The 25,453-nt window shown below is 37.8% G+C and overlaps 2 protein-coding genes across 3 annotated transcripts; both read left to right on the top strand.

The window, feature by feature from the left end:
* The first annotated feature begins 601 nt into the window (after positions 1-601).
* On the top strand, positions 602-20,825 carry LOC139114581 (microsomal glutathione S-transferase 1-like). Of its 2 annotated transcripts, XM_070676396.1 has the most exons (4): positions 602-778; positions 18,637-18,719; positions 19,183-19,230; positions 19,634-20,825. In XM_070676396.1, the coding sequence occupies exons 1-4, from the start codon at positions 656-658 to the stop codon at positions 19,881-19,883; spliced, it is 504 nt and encodes a 167-aa protein (XP_070532497.1). In that variant the 5' UTR covers positions 602-655; the 3' UTR covers positions 19,884-20,825. The 2 variants fall into 2 exon arrangements, with proteins under 2 accessions (XP_070532497.1, XP_070532499.1); XM_070676398.1 differs by lacking the exon at positions 19,183-19,230 and having other exon boundaries at positions 615-778.
* LOC139114540 (microsomal glutathione S-transferase 1-like) lies at positions 10,549-13,685 on the top strand. The gene is made up of 3 exons (XM_070676326.1): positions 10,549-10,789; positions 11,870-11,946; positions 12,399-13,685. The coding sequence occupies exons 1-3, from the start codon at positions 10,667-10,669 to the stop codon at positions 12,637-12,639; spliced, it is 441 nt and encodes a 146-aa protein (XP_070532427.1). The 5' UTR covers positions 10,549-10,666; the 3' UTR covers positions 12,640-13,685.
* Positions 20,826-25,453: the final 4,628 nt, after the last annotated feature.

Here is a 25,453-nt window from a genome sequence, read left to right as displayed (position 1 = left end):
ACATTACTGCCCATGCTACAAATTGAAAGATATCCCCCTTGGCTCCACCCAGCAAATACCCCTGCTTCCACTCTTCGCTGCCCTCCCACCACAACGAAAGTCTCCACTGCTATCTCTTTGCCTCGACAAAACTAGATCAACTCCTAGATTCTCCCATGTTTGGCACGTACAGCTCTTTGAACCTGCCCCTATTGAATTTGAGAACTAGAACATTAAGGCAGAATGTGCCTCGAGGACAGATATTTGGACTCTGAAACCTTTCCAATTCTTCTCTGATCTACCACTTGTGGGTGTACATTTTAAAGCTCTTGGCGTAACAAAAACGTATACCATCTTACTTTTTCGAAAATCAAAAACTTTACTTTTTTCCCCATAGAGTTAACACAGGATGTCGGCCATTTTGAATTTCAAATATCGGTAAATCCTGGGTAACTTTGTGTCTCCAGTACCGAAGTTTGCACGGTGACCCCATATTTTTATTCTTGATTTTGAAAGAGAATGAGGAAATTTTAAGCAAAAGTTTAAGTCTTTCACTTCCGAGGCGCAAACTACCTGCGAATTGGGTAATTAGGTTATCGGCATTTATTGCTTTAATAAAACTTTGCGGTTAAAAAGGTGTTCACTGAGGTACTCAAAGTCGCGACGATCTACAATCATGGCGGACGCTTTCAGTCTGGAGAACGAAGTTTTCAGGTCCTTCCTGGCCTGCGGGTCCACTGTTATTATCAAAATGCTGTGTTTGGCACCGATGACGTCATTCCAAAGAATCAAATACAAGGTGAGACTGTTACTACCGCTATATATTGTCAAAACCGTCTGTTGTTGTCGCGAGGTTTACGTGTAACAGTGGACGAAAACAGTTCAATGTTCCTGGTCACTTCATATGTAACTTTCTGTTTCGTTGACAAATACACGACCAAATGTGTAACTTACACGACAAACATTTCAGCAAGGAAATTAGCTGCTGCCACACATCTTTGGGGTATTTCCAAGAATAAAAGTTTACTTTTCTGGTTGCAACAGCACCGTTTTACGTGATCTCGAATTCACACTTGTTTTGTTTCGCCATGGGCTGCAGGTCAACCCTGTAGCAGGACAAAAGACAGGTCAAATTTTGGAATTTGACTGTAGCCTAACAAAGGACTCGTGAAGAATAGTGTGTTTGAATTCCTTTTCCTATAAACAACCATGTACAAGTAAGGCTGCGTTCACAAAAATGGTTGGTGGGGAATGGAGGAATTCAGGGGGATTCGAAAGTTTTGGGGGTAGTAGAGGGGGACTTGAACATATTTTGGTTCCCTTTTATGTTTTACATTTTCCGATTCCAAGTTTCTGCAGGTAATTCAATGAAAATGAATACCATCTTTATGTCATCCAATTGTTGTAATGTTAGTAATCATTAAAAAAATTAAGAACCATTTTGTCATGTTTCATGACTTTTATCTCCAAAAAATCTAAACGTGTGTGATTTGTCGTAAAATACCAAACGAGCCTAGTAACAGGGTAACAGCTGCAACTGTTGATGATTTTTTTCAATATTTCTATGTAATAATTCACTACAGCAGTTTCTTGCTGTCTCCCTACAGCATAATCAAACACACAATATCAGTTTGTCGACAAAGCCTGAATATATACTGTTTGTTATAAAAAAATAGCGTCAATGACACTGTAGCTCCCATCCTGGACTATTTAGTGTTTGTTCTCTGGTCAGATATTTGAACATGTGTGAAAGGGATAAAGTGCATGAAGTGAAAATACTTAAATGAAATGTACTGGAGACAGTGAAATATGTTTAATGTAATTATTCAGAATATAAAATGGAAAAAATACAGAATTAGATATATCGAATACTGTGATACAACCATTAACTCAACAAGTCATTTACAATGACATAGTCCCCACTTGTAATAGGAGTATTAGTCTTGATGGGGCAGGAAAATGTGGTCATTAAGAAGTATCACTGGAGTGTATATGTTGAGATCTATGGGCACATAGGTCTATGTTGTTGTTCCCAATTTGAAACACATGAGGCATGTCTAAGTTATGGTTCTAAATCGGGGAAAAAGATCAGACCTCTAGCAGTATTGGCCAGCCAAGGAATACATATGCGCATTATAAATGAGGTACAAGATGTGACATCTTAAGGTCTAATATCCTATCAAAATTGGAGGGTATAGAACTTGTGGTTACTGAAATATGCATATATATGTATAATCAAGGTCAAAGGTCATCGAGGTCACATGACATTTTGAAAAAAAAAATTATATTGCTAATTAATCCCTATATGCCAAAAAATCAGATCTCTGGCTCTATTCGCTTGCCCAGAATTAGATGTGTACATAATTAATGAGGTAAAGCGTGTGTTGTCATAAGGTCTCCCATCCTACTAAATACAAAGGACATAGCACTTGTGGTTACTTATTTATTGACATAAACATATATTTTAGGTAAAAGGTCATCGAGGTCACATGACATTTGGTCAAAAAATTTCTCTCCTATAGTTATCCCTATATACCAAAAATCAGACATCCATATGCGCATAATTATTGAGGTACAGTATGTGGCGTCATAAGGTGTCCAATCATACCAAACATGAAGGGTGTAGCACTTGTGGTTACCGAGTTATGGACAAATATGTATATTTGAGGTCAAAGGTCACCGAGGTCATGTGATATTTTGTCAAAAAAATTGTTTTGCTAAGTTATCTCTATATACCAAAAATCAGACCTCTAGCTCTATTGGATCGCTCAAAATTAGATATGCGCATAATTAATGAGGTACAATATGTGGCGTCACAAACTGTTCCATCATACCATACATGAAGGCTGTAGCACTTGTTGTTACTGAGTTATGGACAAATATGTATATTTGAGGTCAAAGGTCACCGAGGTCACGTGACATTTTGTCAAAAAAATTGTATTGCTAAGTTATCCCTATATACCAAAAATCAGACCTCTAGCTCTATTGGCTTGCTCAAAATTAGATATGTGCATAATTAATGAGGTACAATATGTGGCGTCACAAGCTGTCCCATCATACCATACATGAAGGGTGGTAGCACTTGTGGTTACTGAGTTATGGACAAATATGTATATTCGAGGTCAAAGGTCACCGAGGTCACGTGACATTTTGTCAAAAAAATTGTTTTGCTAAGTTATCCCTATATACCAAAAATCAGACCTCTAGCTCTATTGGATCGCTCAAAATTAGATATGTGCATAATTAATATGGTACAATATGTTGCGTCATAAGGTGTCCCATCATACCATACATGAAGGCTGTAGCACTTGTGGTTACTGATTTATGGACAAATATGTATATTTGAGGTCAAAGGTCACCAAGGTCACATGACGTTTTGTCAAAAAAATTGTTTTGCTAAGTTATCCCTATATACCAAAAATCAGACCTCTAGCTCTATTGGCTCGCTCAAAATTAGATATGTGCATAATTAATGAGGTACAATATGTGGCGTCACAAGCCGTCCCATCATACCATATATGAAGGGTGGTAGCACTTGTGGTTACTGAGTTATGGACAAATATGTATATTTGAGATCAAAGGTCATCAAGGTCAAATGACATTTTGTCAAAATATCCGAGATATCTGCGTGAACGGATGGACTCACGGATGGATGAACAGACGGACATGACCCAATCTATAAGCTCACTGGACTTCATCCATGGGGACTAAAAATTGTGTCACTGCATCCTTTTTGCAATATGAATACGATGAGAAACTAAATTTTTATTTTTCGTGGCCTTATACATGGGAGTCTATGGAGATCTGCCTTATACATGGGAGTCTATGGACGTGTAAACTAAAAATATGCAAATTTCACCACGATTTGCCCAAATTTGGGAAAGGTCACTCCTATGCACTTCCATACCAAGTTTCAAATCAATCGGACTTGTGGTTTCAGAGCAGGAGATTTTTTGACCAAAAATGGGAGAAAATTACAAAAACATTCATGAAAAATAGCAAGTCCAAGATACTGACCCAAGATGTGCACAATCATTTCATGTCAGCCCAAAGTACTTACATGCGAATTTTTCATGTAATCTGCTCAGTGGTTATTGAGTTTTTTCAATTTGAACCGTTTTTACATTTTTTCACTTAATTTGCATATTTTTGGCAATGACAACTTCATTTGAACAAAATCTCATCTACAGCCCATCATCCATGTACACACCAAATATCAAGATGAAATGTACAGCGGTTTTGGAGTTTTTGATGTTGACGGACAGACATACAGACATACAGACATACAGACACACAGACATACAGACATACAGACATACATACATACAGACATTTCTCTAGCCTATAAGAATAGCTTCCATTGCCATATATACATATGGCTATGGGAGCTAAAAACGGGCGACGCGCTGACCATTAACGTTTATTTGTGGGCAAGGGCGAGAGGAAAGCCAAAAATTCACGGGCGAGGCTTGCCGAGCCCGTTAATTTGGCTTTCCTCGAGCCCGCGCCCACAAATAAACGTTAATGGTCAGAGCGGAGTCTGTTATTTCCATTATATCACAAGCGAACCTAAGAAAACCGTCAAAATTTCCGAAAATTTCAGAAGCGAACGACAACTGGGCGCCAGAAACTGAGCATTACGCGACGCACTGTCACGCGCGCTGTAAAAAATTGGAAATCCGGAGATGTTTTAAGAAAAAAGTATCTCAACTTGACCTACAAGTGCTCCATTTTATTTTGTGATTGATTATGATTTACGTTTGAGCTGTAAAGTTACGATACTTTGAGTTGTTAACCTTATTATTCATATTCACGTGCATGTAAACAAACCATTACTGTGTATTTATGGTCAGTCACGTGGTTCAGCTCGACCAACTAAAATGTGACGGGCAGGGCATGGTAATATAATAGATGATAATTTAATCAGTGACAGTCAGTTGTCAGTGATACAAATGCATGGTACACATACACAGGCTGTGATAGCAAACTGAATATTGGACAGTTCAACATGCTGTAGAGAGTAGAACAAGAACGCAGTTGAATAAACTGAACAAAAATATTGTCACAATTATTAAAGTTAATTCAGCTACTGCCTACGGGCAGTGTCACTATCAGCACAGACAAATAGTATAGACAGACTGGTAACGCGGCATGCCTTTTGTTCCATGGTCGTCTCGGTAGACTATTGGCTTTTCATATTAAAATGAGCTTCAAAGGTGTTAAACTTTTTGGAGGTTTTGTTTGTGGTTGATAATTGCACGAGATTATGCGAAAAATACGACGAGATGGCATCGTACTTCCAGTCGCGTAGCAACCATACTTACTTTGTGAGCTCTCAGGCCAGAAACACTGCTTCACGCCAATCGAAACATAACACGCCAGCAGTTTCATAAACATGTCCTTCCTTGACACACGTGTAAAAGACGTTATGTCTGACCGTAAACCATTGAGTAAAACCAGACAGTATCGATAAAAGACTTTCAAATTTGGTTCAAACACACTCATTATATATTCATAAAAATATGAGAGGAATTTTAAAAACGGTAAAACTCACTTTCCTGAAGCTCAAAACACTCTCGTTTTCGCCAGCACGTCAATTCCGCTCAGCACCACACGACAACAAAAACACAAACTTTGCCGAACATACTTTCGCTTAACAGTTGGCGAAAATCCGAAAATTACCGATGGATGCATTGTCGGCACTCTTCGGAAAAGAGAGGCGAGAGAAACCTGAGGCGGGGCGAACATGAATGGGTTACGTAACCGCTTCACGCCTTAAGCAATGTCCGTTGCGACTCTGTCCATGTTTCTCTGTACTATCAGATACTGCCCTGCTACTGCAGTGTCACTGTCACTGCATACCTGAGCAGTGATAGAGATAGCTCTGACTCTGATGTAGAGATTGTCTCTGACTCTGATGAACATGGTAGTTGAAGAAGAGTTTGGGTCAAATGACGCTCATGACAGTGAAACATACTTATACACAAGATTAGGCCAGACAGCAACACATGGAAGACGAGGAGACTTTCTGGCATATGAGAATAGTATTAAAGAAAAAAGATGGGGTCACTATGTTCAATTTTCTAAATTTTCATATTCACGTCTTAAAATAATACAAAAGTAAAACTTTGAACAGTAAAGACTATAAATAAAAGACTAAATAAAATTTCAGAGATTAAAACATTTATTTGATGGAATATTTTAACCTTCAAATATTGTCAATTTTGAGTAGCATCTTATTTATTATGTCTTGTACTTTTGAAACAAATTTTTGATCGGTCACTGTGCTCAGTGTTTTACAATATGGCAATTAGCCAGTCACAATTTGCATACTCTCTCTTGGTCGTCATTTTGTGTGCTCTTCGACAGGAGCAATTGGCCAGGCAAGATTTGGATTAACTCAAGATGGCTTAGACTGATAAATCAAAAAAAGTTCACTGATGCGTTTAAAAATGAATTAATTTAAGAACTTGCCTTAGAAATATGACTTTACAAAGTACTACTAACAGGTAATGTTGGACATCTGCGAGCGGAATGGCGCAATACGTGTTTATTTTATCTGCGCGCACATCCTTTACAAATATGCGTGCTTGTGATAGTTGGGGGGGACTTGAAAAAATTTGATCATATAGAGGGGGCATTTGAAATATTTTTAGGGTATTAAGGGGCGGATCTGAAAAAAATTAAGATTTCAATCGCGATTCCTCCAGCCCCCCCCCCATCGTTATTTGTGAACGCAGCCTAATAGGGGGTACATAATACATACATACATACATACATACATACATACATACATACATACATACATACATACATACATACATACATACATACATACATACATGAGAAACTATAATTCTTCGTTTTGATTACATTCTAACATCTTCTGACAAAATAAATAATCTATTCTGTTATGACTAAGCTGGTATAATTGCTTGAATTAGTGAATCCGTTTAAAACGTGCAAACAGTTTCAGAGGGGTGATAGTACAGATTTTACACGATTTGGTGTAACTAGCTGGATAGTAAATAGACAACAGGCTTTCACACTGCAGGAGTTGCAATCGACCTCTCGCTACAAATGAGCTGAGTTTGTCATCAATGTTGTGGTTAGGGATGGACCATTAGACCTTGGAAGGGGGGTGGTCACAATGAAATTGTGAAATTTTTTTTTTTACTATTGTAAATTTCTGAAATTTTTTTTTTTCCAATTGACATTAGCTGTGCAAATTTTTTTTTCAGAGTAAATTTTCAGATTTATAATTTTTTTTCAGTTCGTTGCTGTCTGAAGATAAGAGGGCAAAGATATGGTGCCAAGCACCACAAGCGGCCACGCAAGCGGTCATGGGGGGGGGAGGTCAGGAGAGGGGTGTCCCCCTGCTGCTGTTGGAGCTTTTGAAAAATAGAGATTAAAATGGTGTTATTTGGTGGCACTTGGGGAGTATTTTGCGGGGGGGAGGTCAGGAGGGGGGTGTCCCCCTCCTGCTGTTGGAGCTTTTGAAAAATAGAGATAAAAATGGTGTTATTTGATGGCACTTTGGGAGCATTTTTTTCGGATTACACATCTTCCTCTGAAACATGGTCTTATTGCTCCTCAGTAGCTTCCTATAGTTTTGAAAATTGACTATTTTGGTTTCCTGGCTTCCCTTTCTACTGCGTGGTGAAATGCCTACATTAACCCCACCAAACATCATGCATATCTCATGATTTACAATTGATCTTGACAAGCTGAGAAGCTAAAATAAGCTAAATAATATAGTTAAATTTGCATATTTGTGTTTTTAGAGCAATTGTTGCCCTTTTTTGATCAAAACATCTATTTCTCTGTAGCTCGCGGCATGTCCAAATTGATTGAATGTGTATCGATGTGTTGAAATTTCAATATTTGTCTTTTTAGGGCAATTTATGCCATTCATGGTCAAAAATCTGTATTCTCTGAAAGGGCTTGTCCAATTTCTTTGAAATTTGCTACACAAAAACGATTATTCATGCAGATTTATTCAGTATTTGCTATCGAGAAACTTTCAAAGTTCAACCCTTTTGTGTGTTTTTGTGTTGGGATTTGTTGGATAGATGGCATTCTACGTAGTGTATTGTTGAATGTTAAAACATGTGTTGCTGTTGTTTTTTGAGGCTGTTTTTTGAGAAAAAAGAATTGAAAATGCCTTTTCAAAAGCAAAATAATACATAATGACTTGATATGTTGTTTTATCATTATTGACGTGTTTCTACTTGTTCACCCATTCTTGCATTCATCATTGCAATAAAATGCTGTGAAAAAAATGAAACTGATGTGGCCTGCATCTGTTTACCTTGATCTTAAAAGGCAAATACAACTTTCTGTCTTGACAACCATACCATAGTTTCAATGTTTCACCTAATGTACCTGCTTGGTTTGTACGCAGGAAACAAGTAGAAAACAGGCTCTATGATTTCATAATTTTCAAGTGATCAGAATACAAAAGTCCTGAAAAGATAAGATAATCACAACTTCCAGTATAAGGGATACAGTCACTCTAAATGTATAAATTAAAATTAAAAATGTGCCGGGAGGATGTACTAAAAAATACAGAAAGTTGCTTTCTGTCGGTAAAATCTAAAAAAAATTCAAAATTTTAAAGACTTTTGCAGATTTTTTTTTACGCCTTTGTCTTCTTATTTATTTTTTTTTTATTTTGCAAACTAGTTTGAAGATTTTTTTTTCCTAACTTTCTGTTCTGAAATTTTTTTTTTCTGTTTTTGACCACCCCCTCCCAAGATCTAATGGTCCGTCCCTTATTAAGATATGTAGATGAAATTGAATGATGAACTTTTTCAGTCTCTCATCACTCTCCCTTGTGAAGATTTTGCCCTGAATTCAGCTTCGCAGTGTTTCAGTTTATGTTGCTTGTATACATTGTGTAAAATTTCTCCGCCGAGTGAAAAGTTACCGATATATCTTCATCGATTTCCACCTCAAAGATGAATTTATCATCATTTCTAGAAACGGAAATGCACTCGCGTTTACACATTTATAGAGTACGAGCCACTCTGATTTTATTCAATCAACTTTTGACTGCTCAGCAATGCAGCCACGATTATGGATGGCATATCCAGCAAAATTTGGAGACTCATCGGTCTGAACCTTCCGCTTTTCCATATGCAATCTTAGTGACTGCCTCACTGCCTGGCGTACATTAGGGTCATCACTGTTCAATACTGACAGATAAAATGACAGATGTTTAGCGTAGTACATTATACGTGGATTAATAAGCCCTACCCCTCCTGCTGACTTTGGAGTAAGGAGAATGATCTTGTAGAAGCTGTATTCACGCAAAGCCATTGCCTAGCGTAGTTCACAATTTCATTTTCAATGTCCATCAGATTTCTTTCTGTGAAATGTAGATTTGGATAATAAAAGTTTAGCTTAGAGACAAACGTCACGTTAACAGCGTATAACTTTGCCGATACCGGTAAGGGAGAAGAATCTGTGTATTTCATCGTTTCCTTGAATTCTACGATAAGATTGTTTATTTGTGCGTTATTGCGCGAGTTCTCCATGTTTACATCAAACCCAAGATATGTGTAATTTTGATTACGGTTATACATTAGTATTTGGGCATTTTGAATGGACACCCTTGTGTCACCGGTCAGTGAATTCTGTTTCCAGTTATTACCGGTTCTCTGGCCATGGAGGATACCACACTTGCGATGTTTAACTTCCACACATACATATACACATACATATATAAACATACATACATACATACATACATACATACATACATACATACATACATACATACATACATACATACATATTTAATTTTGTCAACAGTGTTCATAATCATGAATTTATTATTTTTTACTCTCTTGCTATTACTGATAGCGCGTTATGACCCTTTGGCATTCTGACTGCCTTCAAGTTCAGTATCAAATCAGATTTAAAGGAGAGAATAGGCCATCTACCTGACCCAAGAGTGACCTTACTCTATTTTTAGCTGTAACATTTGGGTAACTGTTTTGGTGATTTTGTTGTACTCATCTACCGCAGTTTTTTGTTAAACTCCCTAAAGCGTATAATGAAAAGTCCGGTTTTCGGCAATCAATGCAGCCATATGTGTACAGTCAGCATTGTTATTGTGTCAATTTAATTCAATTCCGGGCTAGAATTCACTTGTCATCAATAATTATGATTACGGTCTTTACACATATACAGATTATTTTGTCGAACAGTATATTTGTTGTTCTAGCATGCTGTGGGGAGTAGAACAAGAAACTGTAGTTGATAAACTGAACAAAACTTACTGAAAAATTGGCCAAAGGTATAGTAATGTCCCTCCTATACACTTATGACCGGTAGTCATCCTGTTCCTGAACCCTTTTCATGTGATCACTATTTTTTTCTGTTTCAAAAGATGAAGTTTTCCTGACGAAACTAGGAAATATATCCATTCAGCCTTTTGGTCCCTACCTGCAATCTTCTTGCTTCCCCTCTCCCATGCCCTTCCACCATCCACCGCCCCCCATTGAAATTCAGAAATCGGCCATCAACCGGTCGATGATTGGATAATCACGTTATCCGATTATTGGCATAATGTAATAGAAGCGGGTCAAAGTTGGCAATGACAAACCTCCCGACCAAAGGTCTTCACTGAGGTCAACACAATACTACACGCGGGCAGTTGTGCAGTCGACGATCTGCAATCATGGCGGGCGCTTTCAATCTGGAGAACGAAGTTTTCAAGTCCTTCCTGGCCTGCGGGGCGGCTGTTGTCATCAAAATGCAGTGCATGGGACCGATTACGTCATTCCAAAGAGCCAAACACAAGGTAAGTTTACTACCGCTACACATTGCCGCAGCCGACAGTGTTATCACCGAGAGATTTACGTGTAACAGTATACAAAATCACTTCAATGTGTACGGTCGGTTTTTTTTATTTTGAACGTAACTCAAAATTTCAGCAAGGGAAGTAGCTGTTTCCACAAATCTTGCGGGCAATTTCCAGAATAAATGTTTACTTTTTGTGGTGGCAATATGGCCGTTTTGTGTGATTTGTTTACCGTTGTCGTTTTGCCGTGGGCTGCAGGTCACCACTCCATGCTGAAGTTGGACAGGGGACAAAGGTCTTCGGAATTTGACCGCAGCTGCACAGAGGTCGGAAGAACCGTTATATTTGAGTTTTTGTTTCTTAACAGCTATATGTACAAGTAATAGTGGCAAATAAGCATTGCGGATACTAGATTGAAAATAAAGTTGCTACAATGAATTTACTGAGGCAAATCATTCATTTCACCGATATGAGATTATGTCCACCAGCAACTTTGAGCATGCTCTATATTTATAACATTTGAATATTGTTCACATAAAGACCATGCACTTCTCTGGCTGAGTTCTGCACTACATATGCATCTTCTGTATCTACGTTTACATGCATAGAATTCATTCACACTTTTTGATGAGACTTCTCAGCATATTTTGTCGTTCACAAGTCAAATCTTACAATGAGTATTGTAGCATGATTGCTGAAGTAACTTTGTGATCGCAGTTCAATAAATAAATTACTAACTGAAAATAATACATGCACACGTACGTACGTATACGCAGACGTAGACTCGATTCAAGTCTTTGATTTTAAGAACGTGAGAGTGGGGTGAACGCCTGAAATCCGGCAGAAACTAACTCACTACTGCACAGATTCAAAGGTAACGCTAGGAAAACCTGACCTGTTAAAATAAGAGACACAAGAGAAACTGTTGCAAATTACTCTATTTTTTGAAAATTCACCGACTTGAACCAAGTCTAATACAGACAGACAGATCGTCAGAAGTAAACACATTCAATGAACCCCTTTTTCAATAAAATAGTAAATTTTATTGGGTTTTTTTTTTCTCAAACTGTGTTTCTTTAGGCATGGACAAATCCAGAAGACGCTAGAGCTCGTGGCAAAGAGCCAAAGTACAGCGAAGATGTGGAACGAGTCAGGAGGTAAATTCAGAACTACCGTTGTACTTGGTGACGATTGGAGTGTTTCTTGTTACTTGGATGTTTATCATGAACACTGATTTCAATTGAAATCAAGCAGCAGAATAAACTGTATTGTCACATTTAATACATTGCGTCACAAAAAATGACATGACGTCACATCACAAGATCTGGTTTCTTATAACACAACATTTCATTGCAAAGCAGAATATTATGTAATGTCAAACGAGATATAACAATGCATGGCGTCACCGTACAGCACATCTTTGCCAAACTTCGTCACTCGAAAACGACCCCATGCAAAAGTAATGCAACGACACAAGTGGCACTTCCAAAGAAGATTTTTCGTCCGTGAAATAGTGAAACGTTTGATTTTAGATTCGAATGGTACTCCGTCAGACAAGAAAGTAAATGTTCCTGTATTAATATGTATCGTTGCATGTCTTTTCCTATAGGTGCCACCTGAATGACTTGGAAAATATCCCAGCATTCCTTGCGTTGGGCGCCATGTACGTGGCAACTAACCCGTCACCAACGGCAGCTATCTGGCATTTTCGTGTGTTTCTCGTTTCTCGTATCCTGCACACATTTTTTTACTTGAAAGGGAAACAGCCAGGTCGTGCCATCTGCTACATCGTGGGCGCACTTGTTAACGTATCGATGGCGATCCACACTCTCTGTACCGTATTTTCTTAAGACGAGGAAGTTAGACCGTTGCTGCCAATCAAAAATCATTTATACATCTTCAACATTTTTACTTTTTAATTTTTATCGTTTGAAAGTGTCGGGACCGTGACTACGTTTTGACAATTCAATGATGTATTTTTCGAAGATTTTCCTTCTTTTTTGGAAGATTACGTCATAGCTTCCTTGTTTCAGTAGTGACATGTCCTGTTTTACATAAATTCTCCGGGTTTGAAGAGTTTTATTCTTATGATTGAGGTTATACTCAAGACTTTTGATATATAAAAAGTTGCCATCAGCACAGCAACCAAATGCTACCCTTACACACAATTTTACAAACTTCAGACTTGTGGTGAAAGTTCTATAAGTTCTGTCGTCTGAAGTATGAGGAAATCTTCCTTGACAACACATGTGGAAGGATTTCTTGAATTTCTTGAATCTGAAACGTGCCACTTTTTAAAATGATTAGTCAAGGTACACGGGTACCATGAAGCTGCTCAAGTAGGAATGTTCGTCGAAAGAGCCTGGTGATGTCTTTTCAAAGCAACTGTCTAATCGATATTATTACACCGCACTGCTTTGGTCATACCGGCCATTGACCGACTGTGGTTTTGCTACAGCGACAGTATGCCAAGAATTGTTTTGAAACGTCAGATTGAATAAATACGTTTTAAATGCAACATAGAATTTTGATTAAAGTGACGAACGCTGTTTTTCTGCCATTGTTGGTAATTATTCAACGTAAGCTCAATTAAGTCTGCTCTGGCAATCCTTGAAGTAAAAAATCAAAGAATTCAGAAAATCAGAAATCAGAAGATTACAAGCAATGTGATTTGTATGAGATTAAATAAAGTCATATTCACTATATAATCACGTGTCTCGAATGGCAAATATTGCAGACAATACATTGTCGATTATTACAAAGCATTATGGGATTTTGAAGTATGAAGTGGTATACCATTTATTCAATTTCGTAGTCTGTTATTTTCACGTCATCTTTATGGTGTACATTTTCCAGATGGTATAATGAAATAAAAAAATATTTTGCTTAAACGTTGCATGCTTTTCCTTTTCTTCACAAGTATGTAATATTTCGAGCACAGCTTTCGTGATCAACTCATGCATAGATTTTCGCGCACTGTCCAATGTTGTCATATTCAACGTAGCGGTTCACAGTAAAAATCGCGCCCTAACATAGGTCACCTCAAGGAACTTGCATACAAAAGTCCAAAGCAATCAGACAAGCAATTTCAAAGAAGTCAACTGTTGACGGACAGTGGACGGACAAATAGCGGACTCTGTTAGCCTATCTGAAAATCTCTGCGTCTCTGACAGCGGAGCTAAAAAGAAATCTAAATGGAGAATGCGTATTTCTGAGAAAATCGTGGCCAAGGAAGATATTAGCTTAGTAGCAGTGTCAATAAGTGAAGTATTTTTGGTGACATTCATTTTTCCCCCTAATTACATGACAATTTGCATGCAGGGCATCCTCGATTATTGCGGAAGTACAAGATAGACAGATAGATAGATAGATACTAATAGATAGATAGATAGACACACAGACAGACAGACAATATGTAGATACATACATACATACATACATACATACATACATACATACATACATACATACATACATACATACATCGTACATAAATGCATAAATAAACACACACATGCATGCATATATGCATACGCACGTACACATACAAGCATTAATACTGATATCACTGTTTTTTGTCGGTCTTCTTGCGAGTGGGTCACCAGATATCAACCACAGCATAGGCTTGAGGATGATTATTATAATAAAAGACTGTATTTAATTTTTCAGACAAGTCTCCTTACAAGAGGCCCGATGATGATCAAAAGCTGACTTTCTAAAACAACCACTTAACTCTATGTGCTATCACTGCTTAATTACCAAACTATATCATTATGCATATAAATTATAACAACACATATGGGCTGGAAATTTACATTACAGGTTACAATTTATCAACTTGCATTTGAGACGATTTGGCATATTCGTAAAATATTGTTAAAGAGTCACAATAGCTGCGAATTTTATGCATTGTTCTCATGATTTTATTTTCAAACCAAAGTTGGTTCATGGAAATGTGCTAACTGACGGACATGTATAGATGTATCACTGCTCGCTGATTTGGACCATGCTTACGCATTTTCACAGATTAAATAATAATAAACGGGTGCCGCACTCATTCAATAGCGCCCCCACGGAAAGGTACAAAAATGCAGTATTTCCTGCACAAACACATCATGATCATACAAAAAACAAGCATGATGCCATCTCCTTGAATGCACTGCACAAGATGGCCGACATTTTTTTGTCAAAATTTTTATTTTCTCTCACACACGAATAGGTTTTGAAAATACAATAGCATGATCTATTTGTGAAAATAAGTATTTGGAGCGATTTTAAGATTTTGTCATTTCCTTAAAAGCTGGGGCAGATAGCCATCAAACTTTGAAAAGTTTTTCCAGAGGTGGTTTTCATGTAAAATGCTATTCTAACGTATTTCAAACAAACAAAATTAAAATATAGTTTCCCCGAGAGGTCTCACATGCTCTACCGTACTCGGGACCGTACAGCACCGTTGATTGGTTGGGCATGGGACGTACAGGCAAATATGGCAACCGAATCAAACAGATTAATTTGAATCATATGAAAGTCTCTACCATATAAGTTGCCGCCAACTAAGCTGTTCGTGCCAAAAAAGTTGTTCGTGCGCAGTTTTTCAGCGGGCGGGCAATTTTCAAAACTAATCAGCGGGCGGGGAGAAAAAATCGATATTTACTGTGGGCGGGGAAGAAATTTCATTATTTTCAGCGGGCGGGGAGACAATTTTTGACAGTGGGCACGGGAAAATACGTAGAGGGAGGGGAAAGCCGTGGCTAATAGAACTTCAGGGGAGATTAAGCGACTAACTTTAGGAGGCACCGTGGCCCAGTGGTTAGGGTAATGGATTCACCGTCAGAGGGTGGTGAGTTCGAGACCCGGTTCAAGTTACCCTGTAGGTCCAGAGTAATGGACTCACTGTCGGAGGATGGTGAGTTCGAGACTCCAGCACGGTGTTGTGCCCTTGAGCAAGGCACTTTACTCCTCAGTGCTCCATTGGGGGAGTTAGTGGGTTCAATTTACCTCATCCTGTAATCGGGCTAACGCCTGTTAACGCCAGCGGGCAGACAATAGATACTAGAGGGCAGTTGGCATCAAAATTCAGTGGGCGAGCATACTGTCCGTGTATGCCAATGGGAGGGCAGTTACGAACAACTCTACTTTCCCCTCCAAATGTTAGGACAAGATCAAAAATAAGTAAAATAGGTATATCAGCCTTCAAAACATGTTTGTGATGACTTTGCGAAATTGATGAAATTTACGAGTTTGCGGCACCTGCCATATGCAAGGGTCAGGGATTAAGTATTGGGTTCAGTATTAAGTCCAGGGGCCACGTCAAGTCGATATCGAAAATGTTTTCATGAAGTCTTTATTAGTCCCCGCGGACGAAGTCCGGCGGGGACTTATAGACTGGGTCCCGTCCGTGCGTCCGTCCGTAGCCGTTTCTCAGACACTGCTGAACCAATTTTGTTCAAACTTGGCACAAAGGCATAGCACTATGACCTACAGATGCACATCGATTTATTTTGCGATACGATTCAATATGGCCGCAAGGTGGCCATATTTTTGCGATTTTTCATGTCTTTGAACCACAACTCAAACATCTTTGAACCGATCTGTTCAAACTTGGCACAGAGGCATAACACTATGGTCTACATATGCATGTCGCATTGTATTGCGATACAATCCAATATGGGCGTGAGGCGGCCTTTTTGTTTGCAATTTTTCATGTCTTTGAACCATAACTCAGACATCCTTGAACAGATTCTGTTCAAACTTGGCACAAAGGCATAACACTATGGCCTACATATGCATGTCGAATTATATTGCGATACGATCCAATATGGGCGTGAGGCGGCCATTTTGTTTGCGATTTTTTCATGTCTTTGAACCATAACTCAAACATCCTTGAACCGATTTTGTTCAAACATGGCACAAAGGCAAAGCACTATGGCATACATATGCATGTAACAATAGGAGCCAATTTGGCTGCAGAGCTGCCATTTTGTATGTCTTTGAAGCTTAATTCAAAGGTCATTACACCGATTTTGTCCAAACTTGGCACAAAGATCATGCACTATGGCATACATATACATGTCAATGTACTTCATGACATGTTCCAATATGGTTGCCAGATTGTCATTTTTCCCAAATATATCGCTGCCAGATGGTCATTTTTGGATTTCTTCATGTCTTTGAGGCTTAATCATATGCAATTTTTCCTTATCCAATGTTTTTGAGACTTGGTACAAAGATGATGTACTATGGCATACATATGCATGTCTACTAATTTTGTGCTATGATCCATATGGTCAATAGACAGCCATTTGATTTCAATTTTGCTGTGATTTTTTTATGTCTTTGAAACATAAACATTGGTCACTGTCCTTCGATGGACTGATTTTTTTGTTTAAACGTGATATGGTATCATTCTTGTGCACATTAATTTGTTTCATTATATGATCCGAAATGGCTGATAACAACAACATACCCGATCCCATACCATTTCTAAAATTCCACCAAACCATGTGTATAGTATGTGCCATCATGACACTAGAGGCAGTGAGGGCATCGTTATGTGTGATGAAATCAAAAGTTTCTTCAATGGTCATTACCGGCAGAGATGGGTCAATTTTATTGAACGTTCCTCAGATTACTTTATTATGCAAGTCACAGGCCTGATGCACCCGTTGCATCAATGTCATTCCACAGCTACCTAGACCACAGCTACCTAGACACCAAAGATTATAACAAAATGGACAATCGGGGACTGTGTCATCAACGATGACTTGTGTATCGTGGTCTAAGGAGCTATTGGCATACCAACTATAGTTTGTGTATCCTTTAAGGAGGTACGCTACCATTCCAAAAAATGTCGGGGCATTCTTGAAGTTGACTTTTCTGAAATAATCTTTATGTGTACATTGCAAAGATATGAAAAAAATATGGGGTACCCATGCAAAATTTTTGAGAAAACACATGCCAAAATTGACAGAAAACCACTAAATCTCCCATTTTGCGAAATTTGCACTTACCAGCAGAATCTTTATTTTATTGCAAACGATTAACAGATCCCAGTGTGCATACTACATTTTTGCATTGCCAGGACAGCTGAATTAGGAAAATCAACTAAAATTTGTGATGTCTTGTCTTAAAAATTAAATATTAGACCCTAAATTTATCATTTAACTGTAAAATTAGTCTTTTTTAAAAATATAAACTTCATTTAAATGCACCAAATAATTTTCAAAAAATTAAAAATTACAGCAGTATCTATCAAACAGACAGTGTTCTTTGATTTAGAAGCAAAAAAAGTTGGGGTCACCATGCAAATTTTCTTACTAAACAGCAAATAGTGACGAAAAAAGGTGAATTTTGTTAGACCTGAGATTTGACCCTCTAGCTTACTGATATTATGTCAGAGCTACAACTGTTAATTATTCTCTACTGACTTTTCAAAATAAAAGATAACTGTCGATTTTTAAGTGCAAAAATATAATTTCGGTTGTTTTGATTCATAAAAACTTCTGAAAGAAATATTATTAGGTCACTAGCATGATTTTTTGCCATTTTGTCCTGTTATTCACGCTCACCAGGTTAGGTAGTCTAAAAGGAACATATACATTTCTGGACAAAAGAGGGCGCTCTCCTATATAGAATGGTAGCGTACTACCTTAAGACAGACTGGTCGTGGTTGTGTAGCTTTGTATGAAACATAGCAACATTTGGTGCTCCGACAGATTTTCGGATATTTTTTTTTCTTTCTGCACTTGTTGAATTTCTTTACTGTTACCTCTGCCATAGACCCTAATAACAGAGGTCAATGCTTCTGTAGGTGAAAAGTAAGAATTGTAAATTTATTTATTCGACAGGCTTTCGCAAATCCTGAAGATATCAGACGTCTCGGCCCTGCGTACGCTGTCAGACTAAGTGACAAAGTCGAACGAGTGAAAAGGTAATTGACAGTGTTTGACAACGGGGATCTCGAGTCATGAACTCTAAAAAAGAGGTCAATGGCAGACAACATCGAACATTACAAACTTTTGTGAAGTGCTTAAAAACTGCAAGAGACAAATCTGATGTTTGCCATTGTTCATTTGCCGTTCAGCAACCTTTCGTCTACGACGCATTGCACGTATACGTAAATATTTATCAAGGTCTGCCACAGAACAACTTGTCAATGCTTTTATCACATCTCGTATTGGTTTTTGTAACTCTCTGTTGTATGGACTTCCGAATAATTTAATCATTCAAATTCAACGTATTCAAAACATGACTGCAAGAATTGTAACTCGTTCAAAAATCTCTCTTCGTATCACCCCTGTTCTGTACCATTTGCATTGGTTACCGGTGACACAGCGCATTGTATTTAAGATGTTAGTCCTGACTTTTAAGAGTATTCACGGGCTTGCTCCCAGTTATCTTTCAGATATGATCTCACTGTATGTTCCATGTCGTAACTTGAGGTCAGCTGACCAGTTCATGTTTGGTAGCGATCAATATCCTAAAATTTAAAATGTTACAGATATTGTTGACGTGATGCATCGAGATATCATGTATGAAATGGGTTAGATAGAGTTGAACATACGAATCTGCTCGATCGCATTTTTCCACACGCACACATGGCACGATCCATCGATTGTACATGCTCATGGAACGACTTTGAAGATTCAATTAATTGAATGTCCAACGGATTAAAATCGGTCAGTTCCTCGGTATAATACCGACAACGCGACGTGACTCAATATGTCCTTTATTGGCGATATACCGTACATTGAATATTGTACAATCACATCCTTTGCAGTTTACCAGTACCTCAAATAGTGTGCATAGTATTTCATTTGAATTTACTCTACGATTCTCTTACAGATGTCACTTGAATGACGTTGAAAATATCCCAGCATTCCTTGCTCTTGGTGCGATGTATCTTGCAACCAAGCCCAGCCCAATCGTCGCCATGTGGCACTTTCGTATTTTTGCCATTTCTCGTGTTTGTCATACCATTATCTACATGATTGGAGTTCAACCATATCGTGCCATTTCCTTTCTGTTCGGTCTGGGTGTTAATATTTCGATGGCTACACAAATACTCCTTGCCACCTTCAAGTTCACTGGTTAGATTTTAAAATCTACAAAATTTGATTCAGTTCAGTGAGTGAGTACGTATCATGGAGAATTGTGGGTAATGCTTTGATATATGTGGCTGAAATTTGTGAGAGTGCAAGCTGTCCTAAGGATCTTCCAAAGTGTGTCTCAGAATTTTTTTAAACCTTCTTAAACAATTTTTATGCCAGAAAAACTTGCAGAGCGGTGAATTTAACCCTAGTTGATTTATTTAAAATTGTGCTCAAAAAAAAGTAAGCAAGATATAAAAAATCTGAGACATAGTTTGGAAGACCATTGTGACAGCTTGCATTACAATAAGTTTGAGTCAGATATTTTGAAGTATTGAAACAAAACATAGGGAAAACCAATTTTTGAAAGGTTATGCAAATTACCTGTCACATGATACTTATGTAAACAATGGTGACACTGTGGTTACCAAAATTTTTCCCTATATCTAGGCTTTCAGAAAATGTATAACTTACGGGGGTTCTGAGCTTATTAACCACAAGAGAATTGTTAGATTAAAAAGGTCAATTTCTTGTCTTGGAACCTTAAGTTGAACAGATGTACATTATTTTTCTGATATTATGTGGCAATTATTAAACTTTAATTTGTACCACTTTATCATTCACTGGATCCTGCAAGATCCTTCAAGTAAACGTTCAACAATTCAACAGTTGGAAAACCATGTGATCAGGCATAGTGCAGTGGTTAGCATTTTGTATGCCAGCCGTGGTGTATCGCCAATATACCACGGTTCTTTTCGCGTCTCGACCAATCAGATCGCTGTATTTGGGCCATCAATATACTGGTTACTAATAATATACGATAAAACAGATCATGGTATTAATCACATTTATTCATTTGGTTGAAATCTACCACCTGTACGCTTTTCTTCGACGGAATGTACATTTTACTTTTGGCATACTTCAATAAACTATTGTTGTATCTGTTACTTGTCATTCCTTTTCGCCACGCGGGCATGCTTGATATTTAGAGCAAAACTTCCATGATCAACTCATGCAGACTTTTGGTACACTTTTGTCAGACTCAGAGTTTGTGTATTTCCTAAGCGGCGAAAAACCTTTCTAAAATACGTGTGATATAGTCTAAAGAAATTTTATATTACTTTTATACTGCATTATGTGTTTGAATTTCACTGGCTGTGAAAAACAGATTTACCACATCACAAATATACACTAAAATTCGCTGTGCTCGATGTAAAAGACCATACTGTGAAAAGGATGCAGAAAAATAGACAAATAATTCGTTATGAATCTAAAAATTTACGTTTTGAATAAGAGAAGAAGAGATTCAATCAAATGTTGACAACACTAAGACTAATACAGGCATATAGTGTGTCGGATGAGGACGAGGGCCCAGGGGAAGATTAGCATCTTTACTGAAGCTTACCAGGCTACCCTCGTTAAACAAGGTTTAATAAAATAAAAATAAGGTCAAAGTCGACAACGGTATTTAATACATGGCATGTTGACCGACTGTGAGACCAGAGTCTGCCAACGCCCACTCCCACCCCCACCCCATCCGCCTAGAAATTTTAATTCCTGAATGAAAGAATCGAGATAAATGGAAATAAATTATACAGCATGTTATCTGCTGAAATCACTAATCTTCGTCACGATCCTCGGCCGACTGCATATATTGCACACCACAAAGTAGGTCATCACCGCAAAGGATGCTGATTGGCACTTACCAACCTGTTATGTCAAACAGATTGTCGTTCGGTTGCTCAAGCTACATGCCAAATCCTAACCGCGCATGCCCATCAGCTAGCTGATCAGGTGTTCGTGCTACGTAAATCAGGAGCAGAACCGGGGTCAAAGTCAACAACGTTATTATATGGCATCTCAACTTGCTGTGAGGCCAGAGTCCGCCAACGCCCCAACCAAGAAATTAATTTTTTGCTCACGTGTTCACACACGTGAGCATATGTCGCAGCGATGTCTGTCTGTCTGTCTGTCTGTCTGTCTGTCTGTGTGCTCAATATCTCAAAAACGGCTCATCAGATCAGAATCAAATCTGGTACATAGATTCAGTTTGCAAATGGCAAGAACTGATTAGTTTTTAGTGGATCTGGCTTGCTTACTTTTTGCTCATTTGCATAATTAATGATTTTAGAACGACTCCACACAATTTGATGAGATTTGCTACAAATGTTGATCACATCAAGATAAATCAGCTGTGAAAGTTATTAAGGGTTGACGTGAAAGATAATAACTAATTTGCATATTTAATGAAATTTCCTAATTAGGGGTATCTGAATTTACTTGATCAAAATTGAGGAAACTTGGTATGCATATTTAAGGCACTATGATTTTACATTATTGCAAGTCATTAAGCATTTTTACTTCATCCAAATTGTAATTTACATATTTAACAGCCTTTCGAAATTAAGGATATATATTTGAATTTACATAACCAAAATTGATGAAACTTGCTATGTACATTAAAGATACTATGATAGACCATTATGAAATGTCATTAAGCATTTTTACTTCAGCCAATTCCTAATTTGCATATTTAATGAACTTTCCTAATTAGGGATATTTAGCTGAATTGACGAGACCAAAGTTGAAGAACCTGGCTATGTACATTAAAGATACTATGAAAGAACATTATTGAAAGTCATTAAGCATTTGACCTTTAGCCAATTCCTTATTTGCATATTTAATGAACTTTCACAATCAGGGATATTTATCTGTATTGACTAGACCAAAGTTGATGAAACTTGCTATGTACATTAAAGATACTATGATACGACGTTATTGAAAGTCATTAAGCATTGTTACTTCATCCAGCTCCTAATTTGCATATTTAATGAATTTTTGAAATTAGGAATATATGTTTGAATTTACATGACCAAAGTTGATAAAACTTGCTATGTACATTAAAGATACCATTATGTAGGCTAACATTATTGAAAGGCATTTAGCATTTTTGCTTCAGCCAATTCCTGATTTGTGTATTTAATGAACTTTCCTAATTAGGGATATATACTTGGATTTATTTGATCAAAGTGGGCATAATATGCTATGTACATTGATGATTATACCAGGTTATACCAATATTGGAAGTCATTTCACAATTAAGTTTTCATGTCAGCTAATTTATAGTTTGCATATCTAATGAGCTTTAAAGTTTGGAATATATAGTTTGAAGGACTTGACCAAAGGCAATTACACTTGCTATATAAAGAGGTGATAAAATGACAGCAGTCAAAGAAATTACTTATTTCTATCTCAGTTAATTGCGTATTTGAATACTTAATGACCTATAGAGTTAATCTGTGGTGAATATTGTTCATTATGTTGATCATAATACTTTCAGTGAAGTTGCAAACATGTGGCAAAGGTTCAAATTACACATAGGCCTAACTGCAATATATAATGAAACACGTGAGCATTTACAGTTCACATCTGGTTAAGATTAACCTGCTATGCACCTATGCCAAACTGCGCATGCTGATCAACTGAGGCGATCGTTTGATCTACTTCAGTGAGAACTTTATTCACTCTCGAAAAATGGCACTTTATGGCCTCGAAAACGACGCCTTCCGATCATATGTCACCTGTGGCACTGTCTCGCTCTGTAAGATGATGATTTTCTCGCCAGTGGTAGGTGTTTTAAGATGGAAAGAAAAGGTGAGTTATCATATCTTAACATATATTGTATGGGGTATCGTCTGTGTGGTTGGACTGCGTGTTAGTTTATAACGGCCATAACAGCACATGAGTAACAACTGCACTGTAAAGTTAAGTGTTAAAGGATAGAACACCAATGGTTCTACTCCGGAATAAAAAGGACGCGATGCATTCTACAGACTCAGTACGCCCAAATAATCACGTGATGCCGGTACAAACAAACCCACATGTTATGTGTACTAACGCGTATGGAAATACACGTACGTCTATGCGCGTTTGCGCACATGGCTTTGTTTGTACCGTGGTCGATTCGAATTCCGGGTTTGGCCTATTAAACGCCTTTTTGTAACACTTTTTGAACGCGTCTAGACGTTCAGAAGTTTAACACTACGTGTTCAACCAACGTTCAATTTTTGAACACACGTGTGCAGATTTTGAACGCTACGTGTTCATCAGACATTATATGGAACACCATGGTGTTCCATATCAGAACACTCGTTGCACCAATCTCCGTACAGAGATTGTAGCCGTGGAAAATTATAACCTAGCTGGGGAGTCTCAGCAGTAGCCACACTAATCTCTGCCACAGGCGACGGTTTTCACCAACTTTTTGGGTATTGCGCGTTTTCCATGATATACATTTTCTGCCTTTTTTATATATAATACTTCGAACCAAAAAAAATTAGATAGATGAATAGTACACTAGTTTCAATATCAATCCTCGATTCCGTGAACACTTGCAAAACATAGACCTTGCTCTAGGTTACAGGGATGTAAATTGATGATTCAAAATGTGTGCCCCAACGGCTGTCAGCTTTGCAGACGCGATTGCCAAAGTTTTAGCAGATTATTTATTATTTTTATTAGTGTATTAATGTATTATTTTCACCAGTGTGCGGAAAGTGCGATCTCTAGCTGATTGCTCCCATCCGTTTACTATTTCCGCCACGTTTATTTAGCCAGTTGGGCGCGCGCAGGACTGAAAGAAGTCCGAGTTTGGAATATTTAAATTTGCCTGCAGCAGAGATTGGTGGGGGCGCGCGGTCAAGGACTCGGAGACCCTCTAGCTTGGTTCGAATTATCCACGCCGCACTGCTGCCCCACTGCGCTTCAATCTCTGTGTGGAGATTGTCGTTGCACATGACATTTGTTCAAAATATTGAACGCATTTACGCGTTCAAAGGGCTGTAACACTTTTTGAACGCATGGACGCCGTTCAACGATAAGTGTGTTAAAGGCTAGAACACATGATGCGCGCTTGTTGAACACCTTTAATTTTGGGCGTTCAGGGGGTGTTCAAGCCTTGAAATAATATTACAGACTACTGATATTCAGTAAAATTATTTTATTCTAAAAATGCACAAAACATTTATACGGTAAAATACAATGATTTACTGTAAAATGGGCAAATAAACATTGCTACTTTGTATGTAAAGTTTGTCAGAGGAAACTACCAACGGTGTTAACACCCTTCTATCAAAAACATAAGCAATAAAAATCCCCATAAACACTGTAGATCGTTTTAAAAAATATGAACAAAGTAATGACAAAACTGGTTTTACTTAAATATTGTGGATTACGTTTTATGTTCATACTTGTTTAAAACGTACAAAACTCATCTGAAAAAGCTCACAATTTGTTGTGTTGAAAACACGTATATGTATGAAATGCATACATCATTTTTGTAAGATGGCTTCTTAAAGACATTTCCTCTTATGTAGACAATTGTAAATTTTGAAGAAAAAAAGTTAGTCAAGACTTTTCCAGTGCACATGGTATATAGTTGTCCATTAAAGTAAACACAACATGTCAAGTTGTCAAAGTGTCACAGTAAGGCACAACATGCAGAAAGTGGGGAAGGAGGGTCCTTGGCAGGATAAAACCTATTTCCTTGTCCAACGAAGTCCTTCATAAACGAAAG

Source organism: Ptychodera flava, chromosome 16, assembly GCF_041260155.1.
Source record: "Ptychodera flava strain L36383 chromosome 16, AS_Pfla_20210202, whole genome shotgun sequence".
NCBI lineage: Eukaryota > Metazoa > Hemichordata > Enteropneusta > Ptychoderidae > Ptychodera > Ptychodera flava.
The sequence above is the reverse complement of the archived record's forward strand: the minus strand, read 5'-3'. Positions and strand labels throughout refer to the sequence as shown.